This window comes from Capra hircus, chromosome 19 (genome assembly GCF_001704415.2).
Source record: "Capra hircus breed San Clemente chromosome 19, ASM170441v1, whole genome shotgun sequence".
Classification (NCBI taxonomy): Eukaryota; Metazoa; Chordata; class Mammalia; order Artiodactyla; family Bovidae; genus Capra; species Capra hircus.
The window spans coordinates 33242604-33268031 of NC_030826.1; the positions used below are offsets into that span (position 1 = coordinate 33242604).

Below are 25428 nucleotides of genomic sequence, written 5' to 3' on the forward strand. Positions count from 1 at the left end.
GCACTTAAAAACAGTTCAGATGGTAAACCTCATGTTACAGGTATTTTGTGTGTGTTTATGTATGTGTGTATAGTCCCTCAGTAGTGTCCCACTCTTTGCAAACTCATGGATGGTAGCCCACCAGGCTCCTCTGTCCATGGGATTTCCCAGCAAGAATACTAGAGTGGGTTACCATGCCCTCCTCTGGGGATCTTGCTGACCCAGGGATTGAACCCACATCTCCTGCATTGGCAGGCGGATTCTTTACCACTGAGCCATCTGAGAAGCCACAGATATTTTATCACAATAAAAAAAAAATAACACAGGCAGCACTGAGCTTATAACTGAGTTATTCCTACTTCATGGTATGTAGCAAGCGTGAAGAACTCAACATGGATGCCCCCTCTGGACTCCTTACTCCTCTGACTCTGGACTACCCATGGTCTCTGGCCACCACTCCCCTCTTCCTGGGAGTCATTATGACAACCCAAAGTCCTATATGAACCATGCACACTTCTTTATGAAGTTGCTAATCGGAGTGATCACCAGCCTCATCACCAGAAGGCAACGTGGCACAAGAGTCAGGGAAAGTCCTTCCTGTCCTTGAGCTCCTCACAAGCAATGTGCGGCTCTTGTAAATTGATTACGCTCTTTAGGGCCTGAGCCTCTCACTTGTAAAATGCAAGGAAAGGGCCAAGGTCATCTTTAAATTCTCAATGTCAGTGTTTATCTAAGGCTAAAATAAAATCTTATTAAATCCAAGAAAAAAGAAAACAAAATTCAGAAGGGAAAAAAATAAGTTGGTGAGGTTCAAGAGTTTACAGTCACAGAAGCAACCGTTTTACGGATAAATCTGTGCTCGAAAATGATCAAAAATGAGAAGAGTGGGTTTCCTTTTTTATTCAGTGTCACAGAAACTGTTTTACACTTAGAAATAAAGGATTTCTCTCTATGTGGTCTAGGTTTCTGGCTTCCTCTCCTTCTTCCCTGGATTACAACGAGATCAAATAAGTCAATCCTAAAGGAAATCAACCCTGAATATTCATTGGAAGGACTGGTGCTGAAGCTGAGGGATACTTTGACCAGCTGATGCGAAGATCTGACTCATTGAAAAAGATCCTGATGCTGGGAAAGATTGAGGGCAGGAGGAGAAGGGGGCAACAGAGGACGAGATGGTTGGATGACACCATCGACTCAATGGACATGAGTTTGAGCAAACTCTGGGAGATGGTGAAGGACAGGGAAGCTTGGCGTGCTGCAGTCCATGGGATCAAAAGAGCCGGACACGACTTAGCGACTGAACAACAACTCCTTTTTCCATGCATGAAGAGCCAGATAGTCAGTGTTCTTTCTGTGTTTCTTCACAGCAGTGACCTCACACACATGTATCCGTCTCTCAGTGCACATTCTATACGATGGCAACCCCGCGCAAGGTCTTGGGGCTCTGGCAGGTGGCAAAAGTCAGTCCCTCTGAGGCTCTGGCACCAGCCTGGCTGGGTTCACTCAATCCTCCAACCCATCCCAGAGGCGGACCACAGGACTTCTGTCTCAGAGACGAGGGAACCACAGCACCGGGGGCTGGGATTACCAGGCCAGAGCCAGATTGTTAAGTGGTGGGGCCAAGGTTCAAGTCCATGCTGTCTGCCCCAGTCCCCGCTCCATGGCTCCCTCACATCAGCCATTGGCATGGCAGGTGCAGAAGGAGCAAAAATGGGACACGTGAGGCCTGCTGACACAGCGGTGCTTCATCATGGGGATTTAAATTTTTAAAATTTAAAAATTTAGGATAGCAACAGAAAAAGGTCTACACTCAAAGATCTCAGGCATATATTAGGAATTGTGGGAGCAATAGCTCTGAAGATAAGAGTTTTTTCTCAAAATAATTACTTTTAAAGATGAGATATGCTCTTTAGATTTAATAAAACAAGCAAAAGACCTCCAGAGCCTGACATTTCTCCCAGACTCAGGCACCCTGTAGCCAGCAGGACACAGCTGGGATCTCACGGCCATAAATACACATATTCAGAGTTTGAATCATTTGCAACAAACGCCCCTGATTCTTCTTCTAAGCTCAGTTTCATGCAAAGGAGAGAAGAAAAGTTCACCTTACAACACATAAGTCAAAAGCACTTTCTATTTAACTCTTTAGTGACCAGGGGATTTTCACAGAAAATCGCCCGTAGCAGGCAATTTGTTATGTAAGTGAATACTGAAACACTGTGGTCAATAACATTTGGGTAACAAAAGATGTATTAATATGTCTCTGGCCAATAATGTGCTACAGTGATTTACCTGAGAGGGGAAGGTCTGGGAGATCCAAGCGTTGAGTCACTCCTTTGCTGGCCGGCCGAGTACCGCTGAAGGCAGAATGTCTCTGAAACCAAAAGGCATCACACCGGTCACACCAGGAACAAGTGGTGTGTGTATGTGCTTGTGTGTGTACATACAACAGTTCTCAAGCTCATTAGAATCACCAGGGGGTGCCTTTTAAAACAACTGCTTTAACTGGACAGGTAATAAATGCAACTAAAGTGCATGCATGCAAGCTTGCTCAGTTGCTCAGTCATGTCCGAATCTTTGTGACCCCATGGACGGCAGCCTGCCAGGCTCCTCTGTCCTTGGGATGCTCCAGGCAAGAATATGGGAGTGGGCTGAGACGCAATTGGCAGGATCCTCAAAAGGAACAGAAAGGACACGGAGTGAAAGCACAGTCTCCCTTTCGCTCCCATCACCCCCTTCTCCCCAGGGGCAACTATTACTCATCACATCTGTGAACATCTTCCTGGAATATTCTATGTATATTCAAGGACGTGTGTAAACATACTGTTTTTTTAATGCCAACAGGCACATGCAAAGATGTTCCATATCACTAGTCATTAGGAAAATGCAAATCAAAACCACAATGAGGTATCACCTCACCCCTGTGAGGATGGTCATTGCAGAAAACAACCATAGAAAAAACAAGCATTGGTGAGGATGTGAGAAATCAGAACACTTGTGTACTGTTGGTGGGAATGTAAAACCAGGCAGGTGATATGGAAAACAGCAGGAAGGTTGCTCAAAAACATAAAAACAGAACTACCATGTGATCCAGCAATATCACTTCTGGGTGGTTACCCAAGGAACACAAAACAGGGTCTTGAAGGGATATTTGCACACCCATGTTCACTGTAACAGTATTCACATTAGCCAAGATGTGGCAACAACCTTAATGTCTATTAACAGATGAGTGGATAAAGAAATCGGCAATGATGGGAACACTGACATCAGAGAAACTGGCAAACGCCACAGATCAGGGCTCTTTCTCCTAAACAGCCAGTTGTTAAACATCTACCAGCAAACTTTTGTTATAGCTCAATACAAATAAGTGAAAATGAAGCATGACCTCTTTTACTTGTATTAAATAAACAATGATTATCATAAAAAATAAATAACTTGTATTTGGTTTTACATAGAAGGTGGTAGAAATTACCTTCAAGGATGAAAAAGTAAAAAAATAAAATAAAATTTTTCTTTTAAAGCATAAGAGATCCCAAACAACAGACGTACTACCAAGGATGTCAGACAACAGAGCTTGTTGACAAGTACATCAACCTCAGCTCCATAGAGGCAGAACCCTGAGTGCTGCTAGTGACATCAAAAGCCCTGGTCTTAGAAATACCAGGGAGTTTTGGTCTGAGACCTTTAGGAGATGGCAAACACAACACAGGGTTAATGCAGTGAACCCTTAAGAATTTATAAATTGCAAGCACTCTCTCTGGGCATTAAAAAAAAAATTATTTGAGAAAAAGATCAATGTCCACTCTAGTATAAAAAACACAATCTTCACTTAACTGAAAACTTTGACAGTGTCATCTTATGGAAAACCAAGAAAGAGGCATCAACAAAACTGTATGATGCTTACAGCGTCTCTCTCAGACCCTCACCAGGCACTGGAGCAGAATTTTTGATGAAAGCTTCATTATTATTATTTTAGGCCTATTAAAAACAATATTCAGAAACTTCCCTGGCAGTCCAGTGGCTAAGACTCATCACTTCCACTGCAGGGGGCCTGGGTTCCCTCCTGGTCAGGGAACTAAGATCCCACATGCCACGTGGCATGGCAAAAATTAATAAATAAATAAACAAAAGAGATGATCAATGTACCTCAAAAAATAAATGAACTGGGTACCCTTTTGTTGCCTGGGTAACTACGTGACACAGGCTCCCACCTGCACCCTATGGGCACCAATACCTGCATTGGAGAAACAGCGGCAGCTGGGGGCGTCCTCACAGGGATCCCACTCAGGGGACTGCGGGGGCTCTTGTGGACAGAAATATTCTGCCCAGCTCCACCTGCCAAGAAAAGAGACAGGATGTTTCTAGGCTGTTCCAGTTCGAAACAGCAAATAATACTTCCTGCCTTGTTGATGCTCTTTCACCCTCTTCTGGTCTAGACTCATGCTGAACTGGGGAGTGAGTCAGGGGTTAACTAGATGGGGGCTGGTCTTAGTCAAGGACACACGAGGAGCAGGAGAATGTACAGGTAACCAGGCAGCCACGGGCAAGAAGACACTCTTAGACAAACCACACTGTTCTTTCCTTTTCCACTTTCACAATCAAATGTCACTGGGCCTTCGTATTATCCTGTCTCGGCAGGCTCATCTTAATCCAATTCAGCTGCAAACTGTTTCAGCAGACACAACGTCCTAGGACTGGCTGTTACTCTGGCCCCTGGTACAATGAGCATATTTGATGCAATCAAGGGAAGACATACAGTTTGTTTTGGATACAGGTTCCTTCTAAGAACAGTGCTCATGAAAATTCAGGGTAGACAATGTAGAGATCCGTTTTTCTCATATGCAGATAATGGCAAACAAAAGTGAGCTGTGGGTCAGGGAGACATTTCCAGGAAAAGCTGGGAATATCCCACAATCAGGAATGACAGATTGTATTAGGCGCCAGCCAGACAGCCCAATGCATGGAACCAGAGCCTCCTTTCCCAGGAGACAAGCCTCTGGCCAACCCTGCTAATCCTCATGAGATGGTAAAAAGGCAACCAGCGGTGACCTGGATTTAATGGACAGAGAGGAAGAAAAGGAAAGGGGTGCGGCAGGAGCTGAAGGGAAGTTTGGGAGGAGAGAAGAGCCAACTCCCCTCTGTCGTCTCATGCAGCCTCAGCGAGCACTGCACACCATGTCTGCACGTGGATAGTCTGAGAAGGGACCCCTGGTTGCACCAATGTGGGGCCAGAGCAGCAGAGACAGGCTGGATCCATGAGGCTATGGTCTGAATTTGAGTTTTGCTTATCAAACAAAATGACACAATACCTGGTCGTCCCAAGTCAAATGACTTGATGAGGGACTTCACGGTGGTTGCAGACTCTGAAGGTGTTGGAGGAGTCCTGTTCATGTAGGTGCTGGGCCACCGGCCAGGAGCGTCTGCCTCCGAGGGCTCGGGCTCTTCCTTCACTGGTCTGCACGGCAAAGAGTAAATCAGGTTGAAAAGCTGGAGGATGTACCCATTCGGGGAAGGACACAGATGAAAACAGCCAACGCAGAGAAGAATGAGTCTGGAGGAGAAACCCAAACTGAAAATCCTGATCTCTGCATTAGCTTTGCATCTCCAGGAAATAACCACTCAATTTTTATCAGAGACATTTTCTCAGGAATGGCCAGAGATAGCATTTTTATATATGGAGTGACTTGATGTGAGCTCTAAATGAAAAGGATTTATGTCTACTCTGTAAACTATAAATATATAAAAAAACAACTGTTATTTATCATGAAATAGTTATCTTACTGTCCACGGTGGATACAACAGGTTGGTGAGTTGTATGAATTCCAACCCCCACCTGATGCACAGAGGCTGGAAAGATGACACCTCAGGAGCCCACCCCCTGCAGGGAAGATCTCAGATAAGGGCTTAGACCCTACTGGCCAGGAAGACTGGGCCAGATGTAGACTCCTGAGTTGTGGACGAGAGGCAGGGCACAGGGCATTCACTACGCTGAGATGGACGGAAGCAGAGACAAGGTGCTCCCACTGCTGGAAACTGGTGGCAGCTTCGGACCGGCCGGCAGCTTCCTGGTGTCAGGTTCCCATTCAGGGGAGGCAGCCACTCTCCTAGAAACCCAGCTGTGTGTGTGGTAACTTCCAGAGTTGTTTCTGGAGGCTAGGCCTGGGTCTGTTTCTCCAGAGGGGCCCCCAGCAATCCTGCAAGCCCCTTCTGCTTAAACCCACAAGGCTGCCATCTCCAGGAACATGAGTCCTGACTCACACATGAACCATCCCACCCCTAGCACCAGGAACGGTAACCATGCTCTGGAACAATATTGCAACTCCCTGTGGGGCAGTGGTTCTCCTGAGCTCTCCTGCATAATCGTGGCCAGTCTTCCCTGTGGTCTCCAAGCTGGAGCACAGACTCACGGACTGTCATTTAGTTGCTCAGTCATGTCCGACTCTTTGTGACCCCATGGACTGTAGCCCGCCAGGCTCCCCTGTCCACGGGATTTCCCATGCAAGAATCTTGGAGTGGGTTGCCATTTCCTCCTCCAGGGGATCTTCCTAACCCAGGGATCAAACCCAGGTCTCCTGCATTGCAGGCAAACTCTTTACCGCTGAGCTACCAGGCAAGCCCCCAGACTCATGGAAGAGCCTCTTAAAGACAGACTGTCTGGGTCAATCTTCCTCATCCAGGGGATGTTAGCTTGTCACTTAACCTCCCTGTGCGTGAGCCAAGACATAGCCCAACTTCCGATTTCTAAATCACTGCTCTTTTTATTATATCAAATTGCTACAGCTGTTTTGCAAAAAGATGACTAATTTATGAGAATAGCTCAGAATACTTCTGGCAGCATATTTTAAAAAGGTCAATGGAAGTTTAAAATATTTATTTACTGATCTTTTTTGAAAGAAATCTGGCTACTTGGAAGCTTCCGTGGTTGAACTGACTTGTCTTTGATTCTCAAAGTTTCCTCCTGTTGCTCTGTAATCAACGTGAGTAGGATAAATTTAGGAAAAACAGAACTTAAAACACACTTTAAATCACACTGCCCTACAATTTTGTATTTACCTTCTTTTGAGGTAAAATAAAAAAATCAGTTAACAAATGACTTTTCTGTGAAGTCAGTATCAGAGAGTCATGCACGGATGTGAGATCTGGACCATAAGAAGGCTGAGTGCTGAAGAATTGATGCTTTCGTATTGTGGTGTTGGAGAAGACTCTTGAGAGTCCCTTGGACTGCAAGGAGATCAAACCAGTCAGTCCTAAAGGAAATCAACTCTGAACGTTGATTGGAAAGACTGATGCTGAAGCTCCAATACTTTGACCACCTGACGCAAAGAGCCGACTCATTGGAAAAGACCTTGATGCTGGGAAAGATTGAGGGCAGGAAGAGAAGGGGACGACAGACGAGACGGTTGGATGGCATCACCAACTCAATGGACATGAGTTTGAGCAAGCTCTAGGAGATGGTGAAGGACAGGGAAGCCTGGAGTGCTGCAGCCCGTGGGGTCACAAAGAGTTGGATATGACTGAGCAACTGAACAACAACAGTGTTTCAGAAATTGGTAAGGTTTTTTTTTTTTTACATCAAATAGGGTTGGTTTTGGTTACCTTCCCTGTTTTGTCACATAGGACAAAATCAGATGGTGAACATGCAGAAAGAGTGCAATCAGGTTAGGTACAGTCAGAGGAAAACCTCTCATTTCTGTCCAGGCCATTCTCAGGAATGTGAGAAAGTGGGCACCTTCTTAGCCGTCTAGGTACATGATCTGCCTTCTCAGGGACTGGGGAGATTTAGGGCACCCTACAAAAGAAGGTTGTTTTAAAAAGCCCATGTTCATTTCACTCCTTGATAATTTAATAAGAATAAAACGGGGAATCCGACATTCTGCTGAGGTGGTCCCTTCAACTACTTAAGCTTCTATGTGATTCACAACATCAGATGATACAGGACTCGTTCCAAAGCCTAAGAGTAGCAAGGATGCTGGAACCACTTCCACCTCGCCTGCCTGCAGGGATGGTGGGCAACGCTCCATACTTTCTGTCTGCTGGGCTGGGCCAGCAAGAAGTAGGGTGAGGAAACCCTGCAAAGGAGTTTAAGTAGATTAGAGATGCTATGAGACTAAAGACCTACCCCATTATGTAACGGCTATGTGTGTGCATGTGTTTGCACATGTGTGCATGTGTGTGGGTATGTGCATGTGTGTGTCTTGGGAGCCACAAAACAAAGCCTGAAATGAAGAATTACAGAACACAGTCATTAAGAATGCTGTTGATCTCATCAGCACTTTAATCTTAGGCAGGGACACCAGCCTGTCCTCAGATGGTTTTGGATCAACCAGTAACAAGTCCAGCAATAAACAAAATATGACCTCTCCTCTGTTCAGAGGAAGAGTAAGAACTCTGTAATCTACAGAGGCAGGCAGATTTTTCACTGCTGAACCACCTGGGAAGTATTCTTGCCTGGGAAATCCCAGGGACAGAGGAGCCTGGTGGGCTACAATCCACAGGGTCACAAAGAACCGGACATGACTGAGGACTGAGCAACCTCCCTAATGCACTATTTTCTTTGCTAGGTTACGACACAGGATCTTTAGGCACTGTTGGTTTTCTACAGCTCTTGTGTCATCACACAGGACACTGCTTGGCGTTGCTGTCAGTTTTGCTCCAAGGACACGTGAGTTCTTGTGTGCAATTAGTTCTAAAATATTCAAATGTTAATGACTTTTGGGAAACATCGCATTATACCACTGCTGTCTTCACAATCACCAGATCAAGGTTTGTAAAGACCGCCAACTGGGCACATTGATGATCTGTTCATGATGGCTCTTTACTCAGCTACTGAACGGAGCCCAGCCCAGGCCCTCCCGGTGCTGCACAGACTCCCCGCACCCTGCCTGGTTTCCGGACCAAAGCCTGGGTGTCTGGAGCTCTGTTCCTCTTTGTCCTTCCTCTAGGTCTTTGCTCTCCCATATCTCCACCTGTAAGGTACTCATCCCAAACTGTATCTTCAGTTATACACAAGACACTCTGAAAGAAGTCTGCAGATCCACATGAGACAGGAATCAGGAAGCACTCTGTCTCAGGTGTCAAGTGTCCTCTGAATTTCACTTCTGAATTGCAACGTAAGCATTTCTAGGACAATAAAAACCACCAGGGCAACATGGCGATTTAAGAACCACAGGAACATTTCATAAAAATCCTGCATCGGCCCCTGAAGCTACTGATGGCATGCACAGGCCTCAGACTGTGAAGAATTTCAGCTACACAGAGAATGAGTGGGGAAAGAAGAGAAAATACTACCAGTTCACCCTAATTCCTATGCAAGGAGAGTGAAGGTGCAGGACAGCCCACCGACTCCCTCCCAGCCCTGGTCCTAGAGGGAGGGCCAGCTGGGGAGCAGCACCTGGAGGACACGCGGAGCACTCCTCCCACAAAAGGTCAGCAACACTGAGACACGACCATCTGAGGAGGTGAGGGTGGTTGATCCGCGGCACAAAGGACGGTAGCAAAAAGCCACAGGACACGCCTAAAACAGATAACGACCAAGCAAAACTGACCCCCAAAGCCAGCTCCCACATGCCACCTGCGCCAAACAGAGAAAAAACTGGACACTGGTGAATTTCCTCGCTGGCACCTTTTCTGCTACATTTCTTTCAGCGCCTCTATCTCTGACATTCCGCAGAGATTTACCTTAAAGAGCCTCTCCTCTAGCTTAAGATACAAGATTTCAAGAGTGGTTGGGCAGAGTGAGCACAGATGAAGGCAGAATCCAAACACTGATCCTGGGCAGAGAACAGGTCCTGACACACTTGGATGCACTGAAGCAAGAATATGTGATAGGCAAAAACAGGCCCCGACGCACGGACAGATCTCATGGCGTAAGGTGAAGAGATTCACTGCACATGAGGGAGAACAGATGTGTAAATAAAGGACAAGAAACAAACTCAGACACTGAAAAGCCTCTGCCTTGAGAATGCAATAAAACCAAGAGAATAAACAAAAGGTGACAATGTAAAATGAAAGGCTGAGTGTTATTAGCAATCTCGTAAGGGCAGGAAAATATCTTCAAGGGGAACTAGCTTAAGAGAAAAAGGAACAAGAGCGTATTGGGAAAGTTTTTCTGAAAATGGATGAAATGAACGATGTCAATGTGGGATTTCAGTTCCATGGGCAGAGAACGCTGCTGACACTGACTGCCTTCCAAGATGCTACCAGAGGGGTTTAACACTTCCATTTTATTATGAGTTCACCTAAATAATACTTCACAATTAAGAAGAAATCCAATACAGTCAATCACCAAATAATCTGTTTTTAGATTTCAACAAGACAACTCTGGACCTCAAATTCCATGTACTGTAATTTCCGATACTTCAGAATTTTTAATTAAAAACTCATTTATGCAAAATTAGTATCTTTGCTCTTTGCCCTCTTATTTCCAATAATGAAATCATTTGCACTTAAAAGTCAACCTCCTGTCTACAAAGTGTACTGAAAATGCAGCTTTGCTTCTGCCTTGGTTCTAGTCATCTGATGTGGCTTTTAAGTTCTGAAACTACACGTGCCAGAAAACTGGGAACAAAGTGACCTGGAGGTCCTGCCAGGGGTGAAAAATCAGGCAACAGACTCTTCTAAATAATTATATATTTATTTAGCACTTCATAAACACTTATATATAAAAATAGTCAACAGTCTCCCAAGAAAGATCAAAATATGTGGGGCAGAGACAGCTGTGCATTTGAAGCTGAGGTTGTGTTTTTCTTGTTTATATTTGAAGACACCAGGCAAGTTAATTTTATATCATTGTAAGGACTTTCAGTCCGAGGTAAACTTACAGATATATAAATTCCTATCCCACAAGGACAATTCCAGTGGGTATCGAAACTATTCTTACAGAGAGGACAGTGACCTCTCAAGTTGAGTCTTCTAGTGACCCGCCCCCCCTCCAACGTCTTCCTGAGATGACCAGTTTGCCTAAGTTTCTGCGGAGCAGACAGGAAGTCCTATCTTGTCTCGTCTCCTATACGGTAGCTGATGGTCCAGATGCACCTCACACGAGGGATGCAGTGGTCTCTGCCTGGCGGAGGCTGCTGACCTGGTCTTACATCTTCACAAATGGATGCACTTCCAACAGTTTACAGTCTCGTTTTGAACCTTGGATCCCTCTGAGTTACACGATTCTGGACTGGAAAAGTCTTTTAGTTTCCAAGGTGAGCTTATTCACGAGGCTTTTGCCAATGCTCATGAGTTCTCAATGCAGTTCTGATCAGCACTGTCACCACGTGGAAGTGTCTGATTCAACCACAGCCTTTATGATCAAGCAAACATCTAACAGAACCCCAAAGAGATTTTGGAAGTCAGCCCAACACGTGGCAGTGGCTTGTTCTGGACTAGGTGAGGAAGTCAGACCTCAGCTTGAAGAGGCGAAATCAAGGCTTGACATGGGGGAAGTAGGGCTTTCTAACTTCTTCAGAGACGTCACGTGGACAGCTTCCTATTTCACCTAAACTAGTGTTAATTTCAAGCTTATCGGATACCATATTCAAAAGGAAGCATAAAAATAAACTCCAAAAGGTAGAGTGTGGCCTGGTTTGTGTTCTCTCTGCACATGCAAAGCCACAGACTTCACTCAGCACTCTGCTGCTGCTAAGTCGCTTCAGTCGTGTCCGACTCTGTGCGACCCCATAGACGGCAGCCCACCAGGCTCCCCCATCCCTGGGATTCTCTAGGCAAGAATACTGGAGTGGGTTGCCATTTCCTTCTCCAATGCATGAAAGTGAAAAGTGAAAGGGAAGTCGCTCAGTCGTGTCCGACTCTTAGCAACCCCATGGACTGCAGCCTACCAGGCTCCTCCATCCATGGGATTTTCCAGGCAAGAGTACTGGAGTAGGGTGCCATTGCCTTCTCCAACTCAGCACCCTGGCTGCCTCTAAAAAAATGTTTTCACGACAGACTTGTACTTTGTGTTTTTTGTCTTTTGTTTTTAGAACAATTTCATTTTGTGCTTCAAAGACTGCTGAATCTTCTGAGAAGAAATAGGGGGAAAATCAGAGGGAAGGATCATCTTTGTGCAGAGTTGATTCCAAAATGCAAAAAAAAAAAAAAAAAAAAAGGCAGAGAGACTTGCTGGCAATGACTGTTCAAGACAATGGCTGTTCTAAGGAGACCGTTTGGTTGTTTATGAAAAGGGCATTTCTCCCCTACACATGCCCCCTCTCACACAGAAATGGCTGTGGCTCCCCATCGCGGCAGGGCTGGGCGGCCTCTCCTCCTCCACCTGCTCTGCTAGCTGACAGAGACCATGGAGCTGGAAGATAGAAACAGGAGGCACAGGCTGGTAAAGGGGTTACTCCATGTAACACGACTGCAGTCTACACACAAGAACTGATAGCTGGCAGTGTCCAGGGGCACAGCTCAGATCCAGGACAGGATCAGCACACCTAGATTTCGACTTTTCCCATCCCTTGCAGAAGTCAAGAGGTCTTCAGACAGAAAGAATGCCATGAACAGGCTCCTCCCACTAGACCTTTGCTGACAGACAAGGGTGTCGGCAGAGATGACGGAGACCAATCACATCAGGCTCCTGACAGAATGGCCTGTGGGTCCCTCTACTGTCCTACAGTTAAGAGTAAAAAAGAAAAAGGACTTCTTTTATGATACACACGTGCTGTGTACACACGTGCTGGAGAGGGGAACGGCAACCCATTCCAGTATTGTTGCCTGGAGAACCCCATGGACAGTGAGAAGAGCTTGGTGAGCTATAGTTCATGGGGTCGGAAAGAGTCGGACACAACTGAGTGACTTGGCACGGCACACAAGTGTTAAAGGCTTCAGGGAGGCACACATCCCTGGCCCACTTTTCAAAGTGAATCTGTAGACGGGGCCGGGCAGCAGGCCAGATGCAGCTCTGCAGAACTACAGGCGGCTTCTCTGATGCCACACGTGTGAAGCTAAGCTATGAAAATGCATGTCTGTGCGAGTGAACGGGTGATGCTTGCCGGGATACTGGAGGACCAGTTTCTGCCCCGAGGGCCAAATAAAATGCCAGCAGCCCAACAGTTGGAGGTATGAATGTGAGGTCTGCTCAGAAAGTGTGCGGGAATCCTCTTGAGAACTGGCCTCTCCCCAAGGTGGGGATGGGGAGGGGGTTGGACATGTCGACAATCCCAGGGACCCAGGAAGCTACACCTCCAATGCCCCACCTCCCTTCCAGTGACAGCCCCAGACACCGAGCAAGCAGTGTGACATGTTACATCTGTGAAAACAACACAGGGCGCACAGAGGCACACAACCAAAGTCAGAATGCAGGCGCACACACAGAATTAACAGCTGACCCCAGGGAGGCTGGCAGTGACAGGCTGCATGCTGCTGGCTTCAGGGGCGGCAATGCAAGAACCAGAAGCACAGACTGACGCATTGTGCACCTGAAATGTCCTAGTTTCGAAGCTGGCACAGCTAATCATGGACAGACATTTTAGCGTGTTTAGCTCTTTAAGATGTTTCCCATGGCTGCTCACTGGTGTCACACAATAAGTACAGCAGAAATCGAGTAAGTCCCCTGCAAACAATGGTTTTAACAGTTTCACGGTAAGAGCAGACACACAGAGAGGTCTGTCCCTGCTTTGGTCTGAGACACCCACATCATGCATGTCTCACTGACAGGGTCTTTTGTTAGAGAGGCTGCGTGTGGCCCATCGAGGCAGTAAGCTGAGTTGCATGTGTGTTCTCTAAAATTGCCAGGCCCAAGGACTCAACTTTTCAGGAAGAATATCTGTTGTTTCAATTTTGATGAAAGTTTTAATTTCATTGTATTTCCCTTAATGGTTCAAAACAAGAAACAGCCAGAGTTGAAAAAGTTATTCATGATCCTTTCACCCAATAATTTATGTGTCTGGCAAAACTGCCCACTTTCAGGTCCACAAAAACTACACAGGCTTGTTCAGATTTCTGGAAGAGAAAGATGAGGTCCATAACCTCATGTGGAGGTGCCATATGTAAGGGAGACCCCAGGCTTCTGTCAGGAAGATGGTTCAGTGGGCGTGCAAGTCCATGACTCTCCATCAGAGAAAGCTCAGCCCATCAACTTGTCTCAGAAAACAGCGGAGCCTGGGGGGATGGGCCTTAAAACCTGACCTACTCTTACCTCCTCATTTAAGAGACGAAGGCGCTTGGTCTGGGAAGAAAACCTGCAAAGGTGAGATCAGAGCCTAACTGTGCCATGTATCTTAACATCAATTATTCTGATTCCAAAATAAAAATACCTCTGAAAACTTCACAGGGCTGAAGATAGCTAATGAGCTAAGTTTTAGAGTCATCTAAAATTAGTATGCTAAATAACGTTCCACTGTTTTAGGTACTGAGTTCTTGGGAACAAACACTAATTCGTCTGCTCACCCAGGCCTGCCGCCCACCCGCCTGCTGGCCTGTGTTCTCTTGAGAGCCAGCTGATGACAAGGCGAATCGGTCCACCTGGAGTCATGATCCAGGTGCTTCTCCTACAACGCTCTTACCTTCTCTTGTTGTACTAATACTTGGAGGACCTCGTTAGAATTTTCTGCACGTTCTTTGGCTGTGGCTGAGCCAAGGATGACTTCTGAGTTCTCGTTAGGTGACTGTCAAAGTCAAGAACTCAGGCAGCCAAGATGGAAGCACTATGCTGATCCGGGACCTTGGAGGGTGGGAGCTGGTTCCAGGTCTGGCTCAGGTGGTGTGTTCAGGGAGAGGCAGGGCTGCCGGCAAGTAACTTCTCCAAGGCCAACACTTAGAAGAGGCAGCTGGTCAGGGTGGCCAGAGCCTGGTTAGAGACCACTCTGGCAAGTGTTTGGAGGGTGGCCTGAGGCAATGACGGCCAAGAAACCCACTGATGGCACAGGTTCCATAATGTGTCAGTTCTCAAATTTTGAAATATTGTGTGATAAGGGATTAAACTGCTGTATTTGGGAGGTAGGTTTGCAAATCACTGGAAAATCAAAAGAGAAATGTACTGCGTTTTTAAAAAAAGTGCCCCTAAGTTAGAAAATGCTGGGTATAGCAAATGGGGGGCCCTATGTGGTCAAGCTACATGTAGGCATCCTGTGACATCAGGCTTGTACAGATAATCTGACCTGCTTCTTAGAATCTATACAATAACTTATTGAGGGCCACATCTTACACTCAGGGCTTGTCTTTCACTGTTTATCTGTGAGATGACGTATATATGAAGCAACGCAAGTTATGATGTGGTTCTTCCTCCAAAGACACACAATAGAAAACCAAGACACGTGGACAAACAAACAAAAGCAGACACCACAGTAAACCAGAACCACCCACAGTCATTTCAACAAGGAACACCACGAAATCTGCTTTCCCACTTGGCTGCTCCCTGAACTGAAAATTCATGTGCTTTGGTGGCCAGAAAGTATAGGTTTCACTACACAGTCATGATCTTGATTTTCATAAACAAAGGGTCACGAGACTGACCAAAGCAAGTTTGGTAAGAGAATCAAAACAGAATTCTGAGTAGAAATCTACCCCTTCCACTGCCATGAAATTCACGACACTACATCAGACCCAGAGGCTGGGAATCCAGCCTCCAGCAATCGTGGAAAACAGTTATAAATTGCAAGCTGTACAAATCTATATCCAGAACCTACTAAGGGTTTTTAAATTCTACTGTGCTTTATATTGAGAGACATCTTAAAATTCAAAATAACTTCTAATAACCAAGAACCTCAATGTTAAGGACATCTATTCCTGACAGGGGAGAGACAGCAATGCATGAGCTGAAGCCTAAAATACTGTGACAATCTTGCCCGGAAACCATTTAAACTTTAAACAATAAGCAACTCTGAGCTCACTTTGGGAACAGCTTCCTCTGAAAGCTCGCTCTTAGGACAGGCTTGTTGGGAAAATGCGGACTGCAATGTCCTCCCCCTGATCGGCTCCCCCGAAAGAAGGAGGGAATCTCGTATTGGCCCGATATGTGTTCTCCATGCTGACCCTTTGAAATAAAGTGAGTTATTTCATGCTCTTCTGCAGAGGGCATACAGGAGCTGCTAAAAAAAGGACACACCCTGCACCAAGACAGTGGGTGGGGTCTGCACCCACCAGCCAGGCTGCGTAGCAGGCCAGCTTCTCCCACTGAGTGAGGATGACCCACACGGGGTGCTGAACCAACACGGAGATGGAAGAGCAGCCTCTCCTCCAGACCCCAGAGAGGACTTGGCTGGAGCTCTGTCCTCATGGTAACCAGCTTCCTCATCACCAGGAACGGCAGTCATGGGGCTCTATGGACTGTTCCTACCATGGAGCTTGTTATAACTTGGCCATGGGGTTAGTTATTCATCGGCCATGGGTTAGCTATAACCTCGCCAGAGGATTCGTTATAGCCTGGCCACAGAGCTAGTTATAACCTGGCCATGGGTGGGGACAGAGCAGCAGAAGGACCTGGAAGGAAGGAGAAGGCTCGGTGAGGGCAGAGACACCTCCGCAGCCTGGGGGAGGAGAGCGGCCGGGACCCACCTGCCACGGGTCTGTGCATCCCCCAGCGCCTTCTGCAGCCGGGCGTTCTTCTCTTCCTCCTCCAGCAGCCTCCGCTTGACAGCGCGCAGCTCCTGCTGGGCCTCAACCTTGATGTCATTGGCCACCACTACCGCCGTCTGCAGGTCAGCCTGGAAGCGCCGCCACTCTTCCGTCTCGTCCTGGAAAAGCCAGGTTTGCACCCACATCAGACTGATGCCCCAGCCATGGTTCCAGGGCCCAGGGGTGTCCATAGGAAAGATGGGCTTTGGGATCTTGGTGCTGGGAAAAGGCACGGGGGGCTGCACCTGCAGGTGCGGGAGTCCTAGCCCTGAAACTGAGGCTGCCTGAACCTCCCTCCTGGCCACACTGTGGTTGCAGGCCCCGCAAGTTTACTACACAAAGCAGGGCTAGAGAGTCGTCAGGGTGTGTCTCAAAGGTGTCCACACCTCAGTTAACGGGGATACTTCAGGTAGAATGATGCTCTGGCTCTGACCGCGTCTCACCTTTATCTGCTTCGTCAGAGTCTTCAGCTGCCTCTCCAGGTCCGACTTCTGTTCCTCCAGCTTCATCACGCTGCCTGGAAAGAAACAGGCAGACTGGAGTCAGAAATGTCTTGAGCATCTGGGGAGCTGAGCTCAGGAGCCAGGCAACCTCAGGTCCTGCCACGAGCTCTGAGACCTGCCCCTGTGGCCAGGCTTCCCAGCTCAGTGGCCAGGCTTCCCAGCTCAGCACCCAGAGCACAGGAGCCAGAGGCAGAGGGTTCCTCCAAGAGAAACAGGATGAGTAGGAACGTAAGTGATGTGAGGTTAGGGTTCAGCCTCTGAGACACGCTGCATAAACTCACAGCGCAATGGGAAGAGAGCCAACAGTCGCTCACGCTCACATGCTGAATGCCTGGAAGCAGCACAGCAACCTGAACATCCTTCGCTGCTGTGATGTGGAAGAACGGCTTTTCTTTAAATTTATTTAACTGGAGGATAGCTGCTTTACAATGCTTTGTCAGTTTCCACCATACAACAATGTGAATCAGACACAAGTGTACATGTGTTCCCTCCCTCTTCAGCCTTCCCGAGGGTGGGGTTCTGAGTAACAGCAGGAATGGATGGTTATTACTATTGTGATATTTAGACCAGCTTCCAGAGTCTGGAACTGACTCACAGCTAAAACTCTGAATCACCTGGGGAAACTTTTCAGAAGCACAGATGTTCAAGCTCCAGACCCTGACCCATGGAATCTGGTTTCCCAGGGAGACAGGGTCTGGGGGTATCTATGGTCCAGGCAGGTACAGACAGCTGCCAGGCACAGAGGATCAGCTCCTGGAGCAAAGACGGGTTATGCTCCCTTAAGCCTCTGATCCCAATGTTTTCATCAAAGTTTAATGCTGTTTGCATTAAACTGGCTTGCTGGTCAATATCTTTGTGGAAAAAAGCCCATCCCATGGGTTCTGGAACCTGCTCACTCACAGCGTCCTTCTCCCATGTAACATTTGGCAGGCATCTGAAAGACACTTCTGCAGCCTGGGGCACTCAGAACGGCCTCATCTGCCAGGCTGGAACTTCCCTTCTGTGGGTACCAGCTCTGGACGAGAGAGCTTCACACCTTCCTGGGAATCTGACCACACGTTTCTTTGATTTGGGTTCACAACCACACTGTTCAATGTTTTGGTTCTTTTTAAATTTCATGAATCTACCAATGTCACTACTTTCCCATCTGCTCTACTCAGCACTTTCCCAAGCGGCTCGGGGGCAGACTGGGAAGGTCCCCTCCTGGTCTCTGGAGGTTTGGTCCACATGAGGGTACTGCATTTCTGGTTGGTATGAAGCTCCCCCGTGGCTTGGATTTCCTGCATGTGATGTGCCCCGGCTCTCCTGCGCCAGGGACAGTGGATGGGATTTCAGAACTATACTTGGGGCCGTTGTAATTTGTTGTGAAGCAAAGGCTTCTCACTGCAGTGGCGTCTCTTGTTGTGGCGGTGCACGGGCTCCAGAGCACAGACTCAGTGGTTGTGGCGTACAGATTTAGTTGCTGCATGTCATGTAGGATCTTCCCCAATCGGGACTCAAACCTACGTCTCCTGCCTTAACTACTGGACCACCAGGGAAGTCCCTGGGGGCCCATTTTAAACAGAGGCATCACCAACATCCAAGCACAAAAATGCAAAACACATGGCACTGAATCAGCTGTAAAAGACACCTGTGGATGGTCCAGGCTGAAACAGGAAGGCGGGGTCACCTTGCCGCACCCAAGCTGGGGAGGCCCTCTGGGAGACTCAGACTTTTTCCCCGTCTGCAGGGTGCCAGCAGCTATGGCAGCACCGTGTTGATTTGGGCAAGGGGGTGGGGGTAGGGGGATGGGGTTTACAAGAAAGTTTTGGCAAGTAGGTAGATTCACCACCAGTAAGAGTTCCAAGAATAGTCTGGAGGAACTGTACCCACTGGGGAACCTTTCAGCCCACCAACCGTGCTATGTTCAGCAAGGCAGTTGCTGCTAAAAGCTTGCACACTAAGTCTTTTGTTACTAAAGGAAAACACATTAGATGGGATCATCTGATAAGGCTTATTTGGACAAAGCAGGCAGTGTTTACCTAATCTCTGAAAAACATCCCTCCCTACTCAGAGGTAGCAACTGGTTCCTAAACAAGCCACACACAAGCGCCTCTTCAGGAACATGCGGGCAATGTCTCAAAGTCAGCTGATCCTACTGTCCAGGGGACCCATGCTGGGGCTGTTTTCTCCCGAGGCCGACCCCCAGCCCCCATCCTTCTACCTGGCAGATCCCAACGGTAACACCTGTTGGCACCTAACCAACAACCCGCAGCTTTCTAACGCCCACACACGCTCCACCCACGACCAACAGCCTTTCTTCATCAGCTGTTCTGTGGCCCAGTTTGAGAGACCGATGATTCTGTCTCTTCTACTGGCCTTTCTTCTTGGGAGACCATAGCATGCTCAGAAGGAAGACCTGGCAACCAGTGTCCCCACCTCCATCCTGACCCATGCCCACAAGGGACTTGGGTCCACTTACTTTCCAGCTCACTGATGAGCTGGTTGTTGTGCAACTTGACGGCGCGATGCTGCTCCACCTGGTCCTCCAGCTCGAATATGGTCTCCTTCATGTCTTTGATCTCTGCATCACTCTCTGATGCTTTCTCTTGTAGCTTCAGGCTGGTTCTGCTCAGCTGCTCTGCCTGGTGATCGCAGATCTCCTTTAGGTAAGAGTAATCCTTTTCCACCTAGAAAGCAAGCAAGATGCCATGGTCACCTGAACAGGAAAGAGCTCCCCCCATGTCCACGCTGGGCCCACTGATGCAACAGCAAAGAAAACCTTGGGCACGTGTGTGCCCAGCACTGTCTCTGTGTTCTGGGCCTCAAAAACAGCCAAGGCAGAGAAGCGTGATGGATGTCAGTGGCCAAATGGATGGATTCTGGGCCCTTTCCTGTGGCGTCAAAGAAACCTTGTTGTTGTTGTTCAGTTGCTAAGTCGAGTACAACTCTTTTGTGACCCCATGGACTGTGGGCCGCCATGCTCATTCTGTCCATGAAATTTCCCAGGCAAGAATACTGGAGTGGGTTGCCATTTCGTTCTCCAGGGGATTTTCCCAATCTAGGGATCAAACCTGAGTCTCTCACGTCTCCTGCACTGGCAGGAAGGATCTTTACCACTAGCGCCACCTGAGAAGCCCCTAAAGAAAGCTGCACCTGCTGAAGTACCCCTCTTTGCTGCCCCTTCCTTGGAGCTTTCCCAAGACAGTGGCCACTCGCCTCACAGCCACAATGGAGCAGTGCCCTCTGCTGGGAAGCCAGAAAGCTAACTCCCGCGACATGCCCCAAACCTCTGTCAAGTACCTGGGGCTAGTGTTTCTTTAGAGGAACACTAATGGGACAGCCACAGCAGAAATGTGCACACACCAGACACAGATACAGGCACAGCACACTCACCTCACCTGTTCAAGTTTAATCAGTAACGTTCTCAACACACAGAAAAGCACCAAAGGGGACAAGATAACTGTGTGCCAAAATGGGCAAACCAACTATTAATTTTTGTCATGTTTGCTAAATCTTCTTTCACCCTAACAAGATTTGTTAAAGCCTCACCCTTCCTCCCACACCAGTGTGTCCAGAAATTGGCATGTGGTTGTTCCTTGAAGAGTTTCCCACGTTTACTGTGTGCGGATGTGCCCATGACAATACACACTGTTGTTCTGGATGCTCTAAAACTTTGACACAAATGATATCACACTATCTTAGGCTTCTGCAGGGCACTGTATGATACACTGCATTGTATCTTATGTAAGATGCTCTCGTCCTGTATTATTATTTTGTGTCCTGTATATACTGTGTTGATTACACTTCTGTAATTTGCTTTCAACTATGTTTTTGAGATATATTCATGATACACAATGTTCTAGTCAGTACTTTTTTTAAAAAAGAAAAGCTTTATTATTTTTTAATGCACCATGATGTTTGTGGGCTGTTAGTTCCTCAACTAGGAATTGAACCTAGGCCCCTGGCAGTGAAAGCGCTGAGTGCTAAGCACTGGACTGCCAGGGAATTCCCTAGGTCATTACTTTAAATACTGCATAATATCCTACTGCCTGAATACACAAATCACTTTACTATTTTAAGCTGTATCCTGGTTCTACAGTCCTTTGTTATTAATAGCTGTATATTTAGCAGGTTATGTAAACTTGACACCTACTAGGTTTCTTCCCAGATTTGGAAGGCTAAGTCTCCAAATACAATTTTTTTTCCCAATTGCATTTCATGTGCAGAATCTGTGGGTATTTGAGAACAGTACTGCATTTTATTAAAATATCTACTCTGGGTATAACATTCTTATTTTTTACAGTTTTATTAATTATTTCATTTTGGGCTGGACTGGGCCTTCACTGCTGTGCAGGCTTTTCTCTAGTTGCGGCAAGCAGGGGCTACTCTCTGGTTGTGGTGCGAGGGCTTCTCATTGCAGTGGCTTTCCTCTCATTGCAGAGCACGAGCTCTAGGGTGAGGGGGCTTCAGTAGCTGTGGCATGTGGGCTCAGTAGTTGCGGTTTCTGGGCTCTGAAGTAATTGTGGAGAACGGGCTTAGTTGCCCCGAGGCATGTGGGATCTTCTGGGGCCACGGACTGATCCTTCGTCCCCTTCACTGCCAGGCTGATTCTTTCCCACTGAACTACCAGGGAAGCTGCGTACTGTTTGTCAATTGGGAGGTTTTGATCAAGGATAAGGAAGGAAGGGACTGAGGGAGAAAATGAGCGAGTGCCTGTGTGGGGGAGGGGAAAGGGTGCAGGTGCCTGTTGAGGGAGAGGAGAGGGGCAGGAGCTGCACTCGGGGGTGGGGCCACAGGCCTGGACCAGACTGCGGTGTGTAAATGTCAGTTCTACCAGACTGAGCCCTGTATCCATCCATCTCCCTGCCCTGGTGTCCTTATCTGAACAATTAAATGGAACTTAATACTTAGTTTATCACTATGCCTGGTACAGGTAAGCACACAACAGTAGCTATTCTTTCCTAACTGCTTTCTGTCTCCGAGTATGTAAGTTCAAGAAAATTACAACACATGGAGAAGACCAAAAGTCTTATGTCCCAGGATAGCTACTTTAATAAACAGAAGATAGACAACTCTTAAGGAGAAAAAGCCACTGCATTTTAGCTCCTGGAAGGCTGGCATCTGACAGCCTTTAACAAGCAGCCACAGGAGGAACCTGTGGGCCTTGCCTCCCGAAGATCCTGGCTTTCTGCAGAGCAACCAGGCTCTGCCTCACAGACCCTCAGGTTAAGGGCCACTCCCCTGGGGTCTAGAAATATGTCCTTTGCTTGACTGGGACTAAAACAGGAGGATGTAAGCAGGTGAGGAATGGCTGAGGACTCGGGGGTTTCCATGTGCAGCTCAGGCTACCAGCCTCTCAGGAGCTCTGGCCTCCATTACATCCTGCATGTTGCGGTCGTGAGCACAGGTGCAGGTACGGGAGGGCCTGTGCTGGGTGCCGTGCATGGCTGAGTGGGTAAACATACAGATCAGTGCACAACATTCTTCCTTCTTGATTTTGGAATATTCTCTCAAGTTTAGCAATGTACTCTGGAAAGCTCTTTTATTTAAAAAAAAAAAAAAAAAAAGTAGCTTTATCATGCTTCCAGTAGGGGCTGGGGAGGTATTTTTAGACTTATCCCACAGAGTAACTAATGGAGAGAGAAATTAGATCATTAGAAAAGAGCAGCTCAGCCAGCAGCTCAGGCCAGCACCTGCCCTTGACGACTACTGGGTGCTGGCTGACCCCTGCACCCCTGGCTCCTCGTTCCCTGGGCCAGGTCACCGGGGTCCAGCTCATCTGGTTCAAGAACAGAACTGACATGCAGCAACATGGTTTCCAAGGCTTCCCTTTAAAGACAAAAATCACTCTCATGCATATCAAGCACATCTCCTCTTCAAAAGTCAACTTTCTCTAGAAATGGGGCATGCAGAACTGCATCACAAATTAGTCAAATAATTCCTGGGAGCCCCAGTTCTCCCCAGAGAGGGGTTGCTTTAAGCCAGTCCCGATGCTCAAACAAGCACTAAAGGCAGGTGGCAGCAGAGACCACTTGGGAGGGACTGTCCTGCAGGGCTGGCCTGAGCTGACAGGGGCTGGGATCTCAACAAGGTCACTGACTTTCCTCTGGCTGGTCAGACATTGAATCTGAGGAATGGTATCGTCATTCGCCTGTCCCCAGTATCAGACCCTGCATGGACTGTAGCCTGCCAGACTCCTCTGTCCATGGAATCTTCCAGGCAAGAATACTGGGCTGGGTTGCCATTTCCTTCTCCAGGGCATCTTCCTGAATCAGGGATCAAACCTGAGTCTCCTGCATTGGCAGGTGTTTTCTTTACCACTGAGCCACCTGGGAACCCCTTTCTTCTGGGTACAAGATGATAAATAAGTTCTAAAACTGATTGTGGTGATGGCTGCACAACTCTGTGGATATACTAAAAGCCACTTACCTGTACACTTTAAATGAATTCTATGTCACTAAAGCTGGTAGTGAAAAAATTATCCAGAGGCTCCCACTGGCTTGAGAGTACAATTCAAAGCTCTTGACGGGGTCTCCTCCACCCCAACTGCAAGCAGCTGCCGTGCACTCCAGAAACTGCAAACCACTGGTTACTTCTTTGATGACTGAGAACTTACAATTGTCTTTCCATGACATTCCTGCTGTCCTGCCCCACCAACACATCTGGTGAACCCAGACTCCCCTCAAGATTCAGGTTCGAAATCAAACAAGAGAATGTGTCTTGATGACCTGGGTTTTCGCTGTGACTTTCTCTACTCTAGACAAGCAAGAACATCTTTCCTAGTTCATCGAGACGTGGCAGGTTGCTCTCTATCAAACCTAAAGGCTCTGGCAGCAAGACTGCTGTGTATTCGAGCCCATGTGACTGCTTTAGATGGTTTTCTCTCTCTTTATTTTCATGTAACCAGGAAGCAGCATAAATCAGGGATGAAGAATAACCATTCTGGGACTTCCCTAGTGGTCCAGTGGTTAAGACTCTGTGCTTCCACCACAGGGAGCACAGGTTAGATCCCCAGTCAGGGAACTAAGATTCCTGCACACTGCATAGTACAGTAAAAAAAAAAAAAAAAAAACAAACCTGCAAACAGGGTGATGAAAAGTAAGTGCAACAAAATTTGCCTCTTCAAAAACAAACAAACAAACAACCAAGAAGAGTTCTGGGGTCAGCTTCTGGCCTTCATTAGTTAATGAACTAAGTCTAGTAACTTAACCATTCCCTGCCTCAGTTTCCTCAACAAACCCTGAGATGGGTCAACGGAAAAAAACTACATAAAAACAGTATTTATACCCTAAAATTATGACAACTAAGTGAGATTAAATGACGTAAAGGCACCAAGAATGTCTGGCACATATAAAGCACTAGAATAGTAGTTGTTATGATTAAAATATGATAAACTTTTATTTAACATTGATATAATTGTAGCAGCCTTTCTCTACTAATTCACTGCAAGTTTCTCTGACATTCATTCCTTCGTTCAATTTACTCAACAAGCATTTACCGGACGCTTAACACATAGAAGAAGTCACGTGTTCAGTTCAGTTCAGTCACTCAGTTGTGTCTGACTCTTTGCAACCCCATGAACTGCAGCACGCCAGGCCTCCCTGTCCATCAACAACTCCCGGAGTTTACCCAAACTCATGTCCATCGAGTCGGTGATGCCATCCAACAATCTCATCCTCTGTCGTCCCCTTCTTCTCCGCCTTCAATCTTTCCCAACATCAGGGTCTTTTCAAATGAGTCAGCTCTTCGCATCAGGTGGCCAAAGTACTGGAGTTTCAGCTTTAACATCAGTCCTTCCTATGAACATTCAGGATTGATCACCTTTAGGATGAACTAGTTGGATCTCCTTATAGTCCAAGGGACTCTCAAGAGTCTTCTCCAACATCACAGTTCAAAAGCATCAATTCTTCAGTGCTCAGCTTTCTTTATAGTCCAACTCTCACTCTCTCTCTCTAGTTGCAGCATGTGGACTTAGTTGCCCTTCGGTATGTGGGACCTTAGTTCCCCAATCAGGTATTGAACCCGTATCCCCTGCATTGGACAGCAGATGTTTTTAAAAAATTTTTATTTTTGACATGAATACTGGAGAAACGATAGCCTTGACTATACAGACCTTTGTTGGCAAAGTAATGTCTCTGCTTTTGAATATGCTGTCTAGATTGGTCATAACTTTCCTGCCAAGGAGTAAGGATCTTTTAATTTCACGGCTGCAGTCACCATCTGCAGTGATTCTGGAGCCCCAAAAAATAAAGTCTGACACTGTTTCCACATCTATTTCCCATGAAATGATGGGGCCAGATGCCATGATCTTTGTTTTCTGAATGTCGAGCTTTAAGACAACTTTTTCACTCTCCTCTTTCACTTTCATCAAGAGGCTCTTTAGTTCCTCTTCACTTTCTGCCATAAGGGTGGTGTCATC

The 25428-nt window shown here is 47.1% G+C and overlaps 1 protein-coding gene across 1 annotated transcript in view; it reads right to left on the minus strand.

Moving 5' to 3' along the window:
• The window catches only part of LOC102188626 (cytospin-B), a 113990-nt gene that overhangs the window by 40905 nt on the left and 47657 nt on the right, over positions 1-25428 (minus strand). The window contains exons 3-8 of the mRNA XM_018064004.1: positions 19489-19696; positions 16968-17041; positions 16465-16643; positions 5289-5434; positions 4214-4314; positions 2272-2353 (exon numbers count right to left, since the gene is read on the minus strand). Of these exons, the coding sequence (XP_017919493.1) occupies positions 2272-2353; positions 4214-4314; positions 5289-5434; positions 16465-16643; positions 16968-17041; positions 19489-19696 (790 nt within the window). The remainder of the gene's footprint in view (positions 1-2271; positions 2354-4213; positions 4315-5288; positions 5435-16464; positions 16644-16967; positions 17042-19488; positions 19697-25428) is intronic.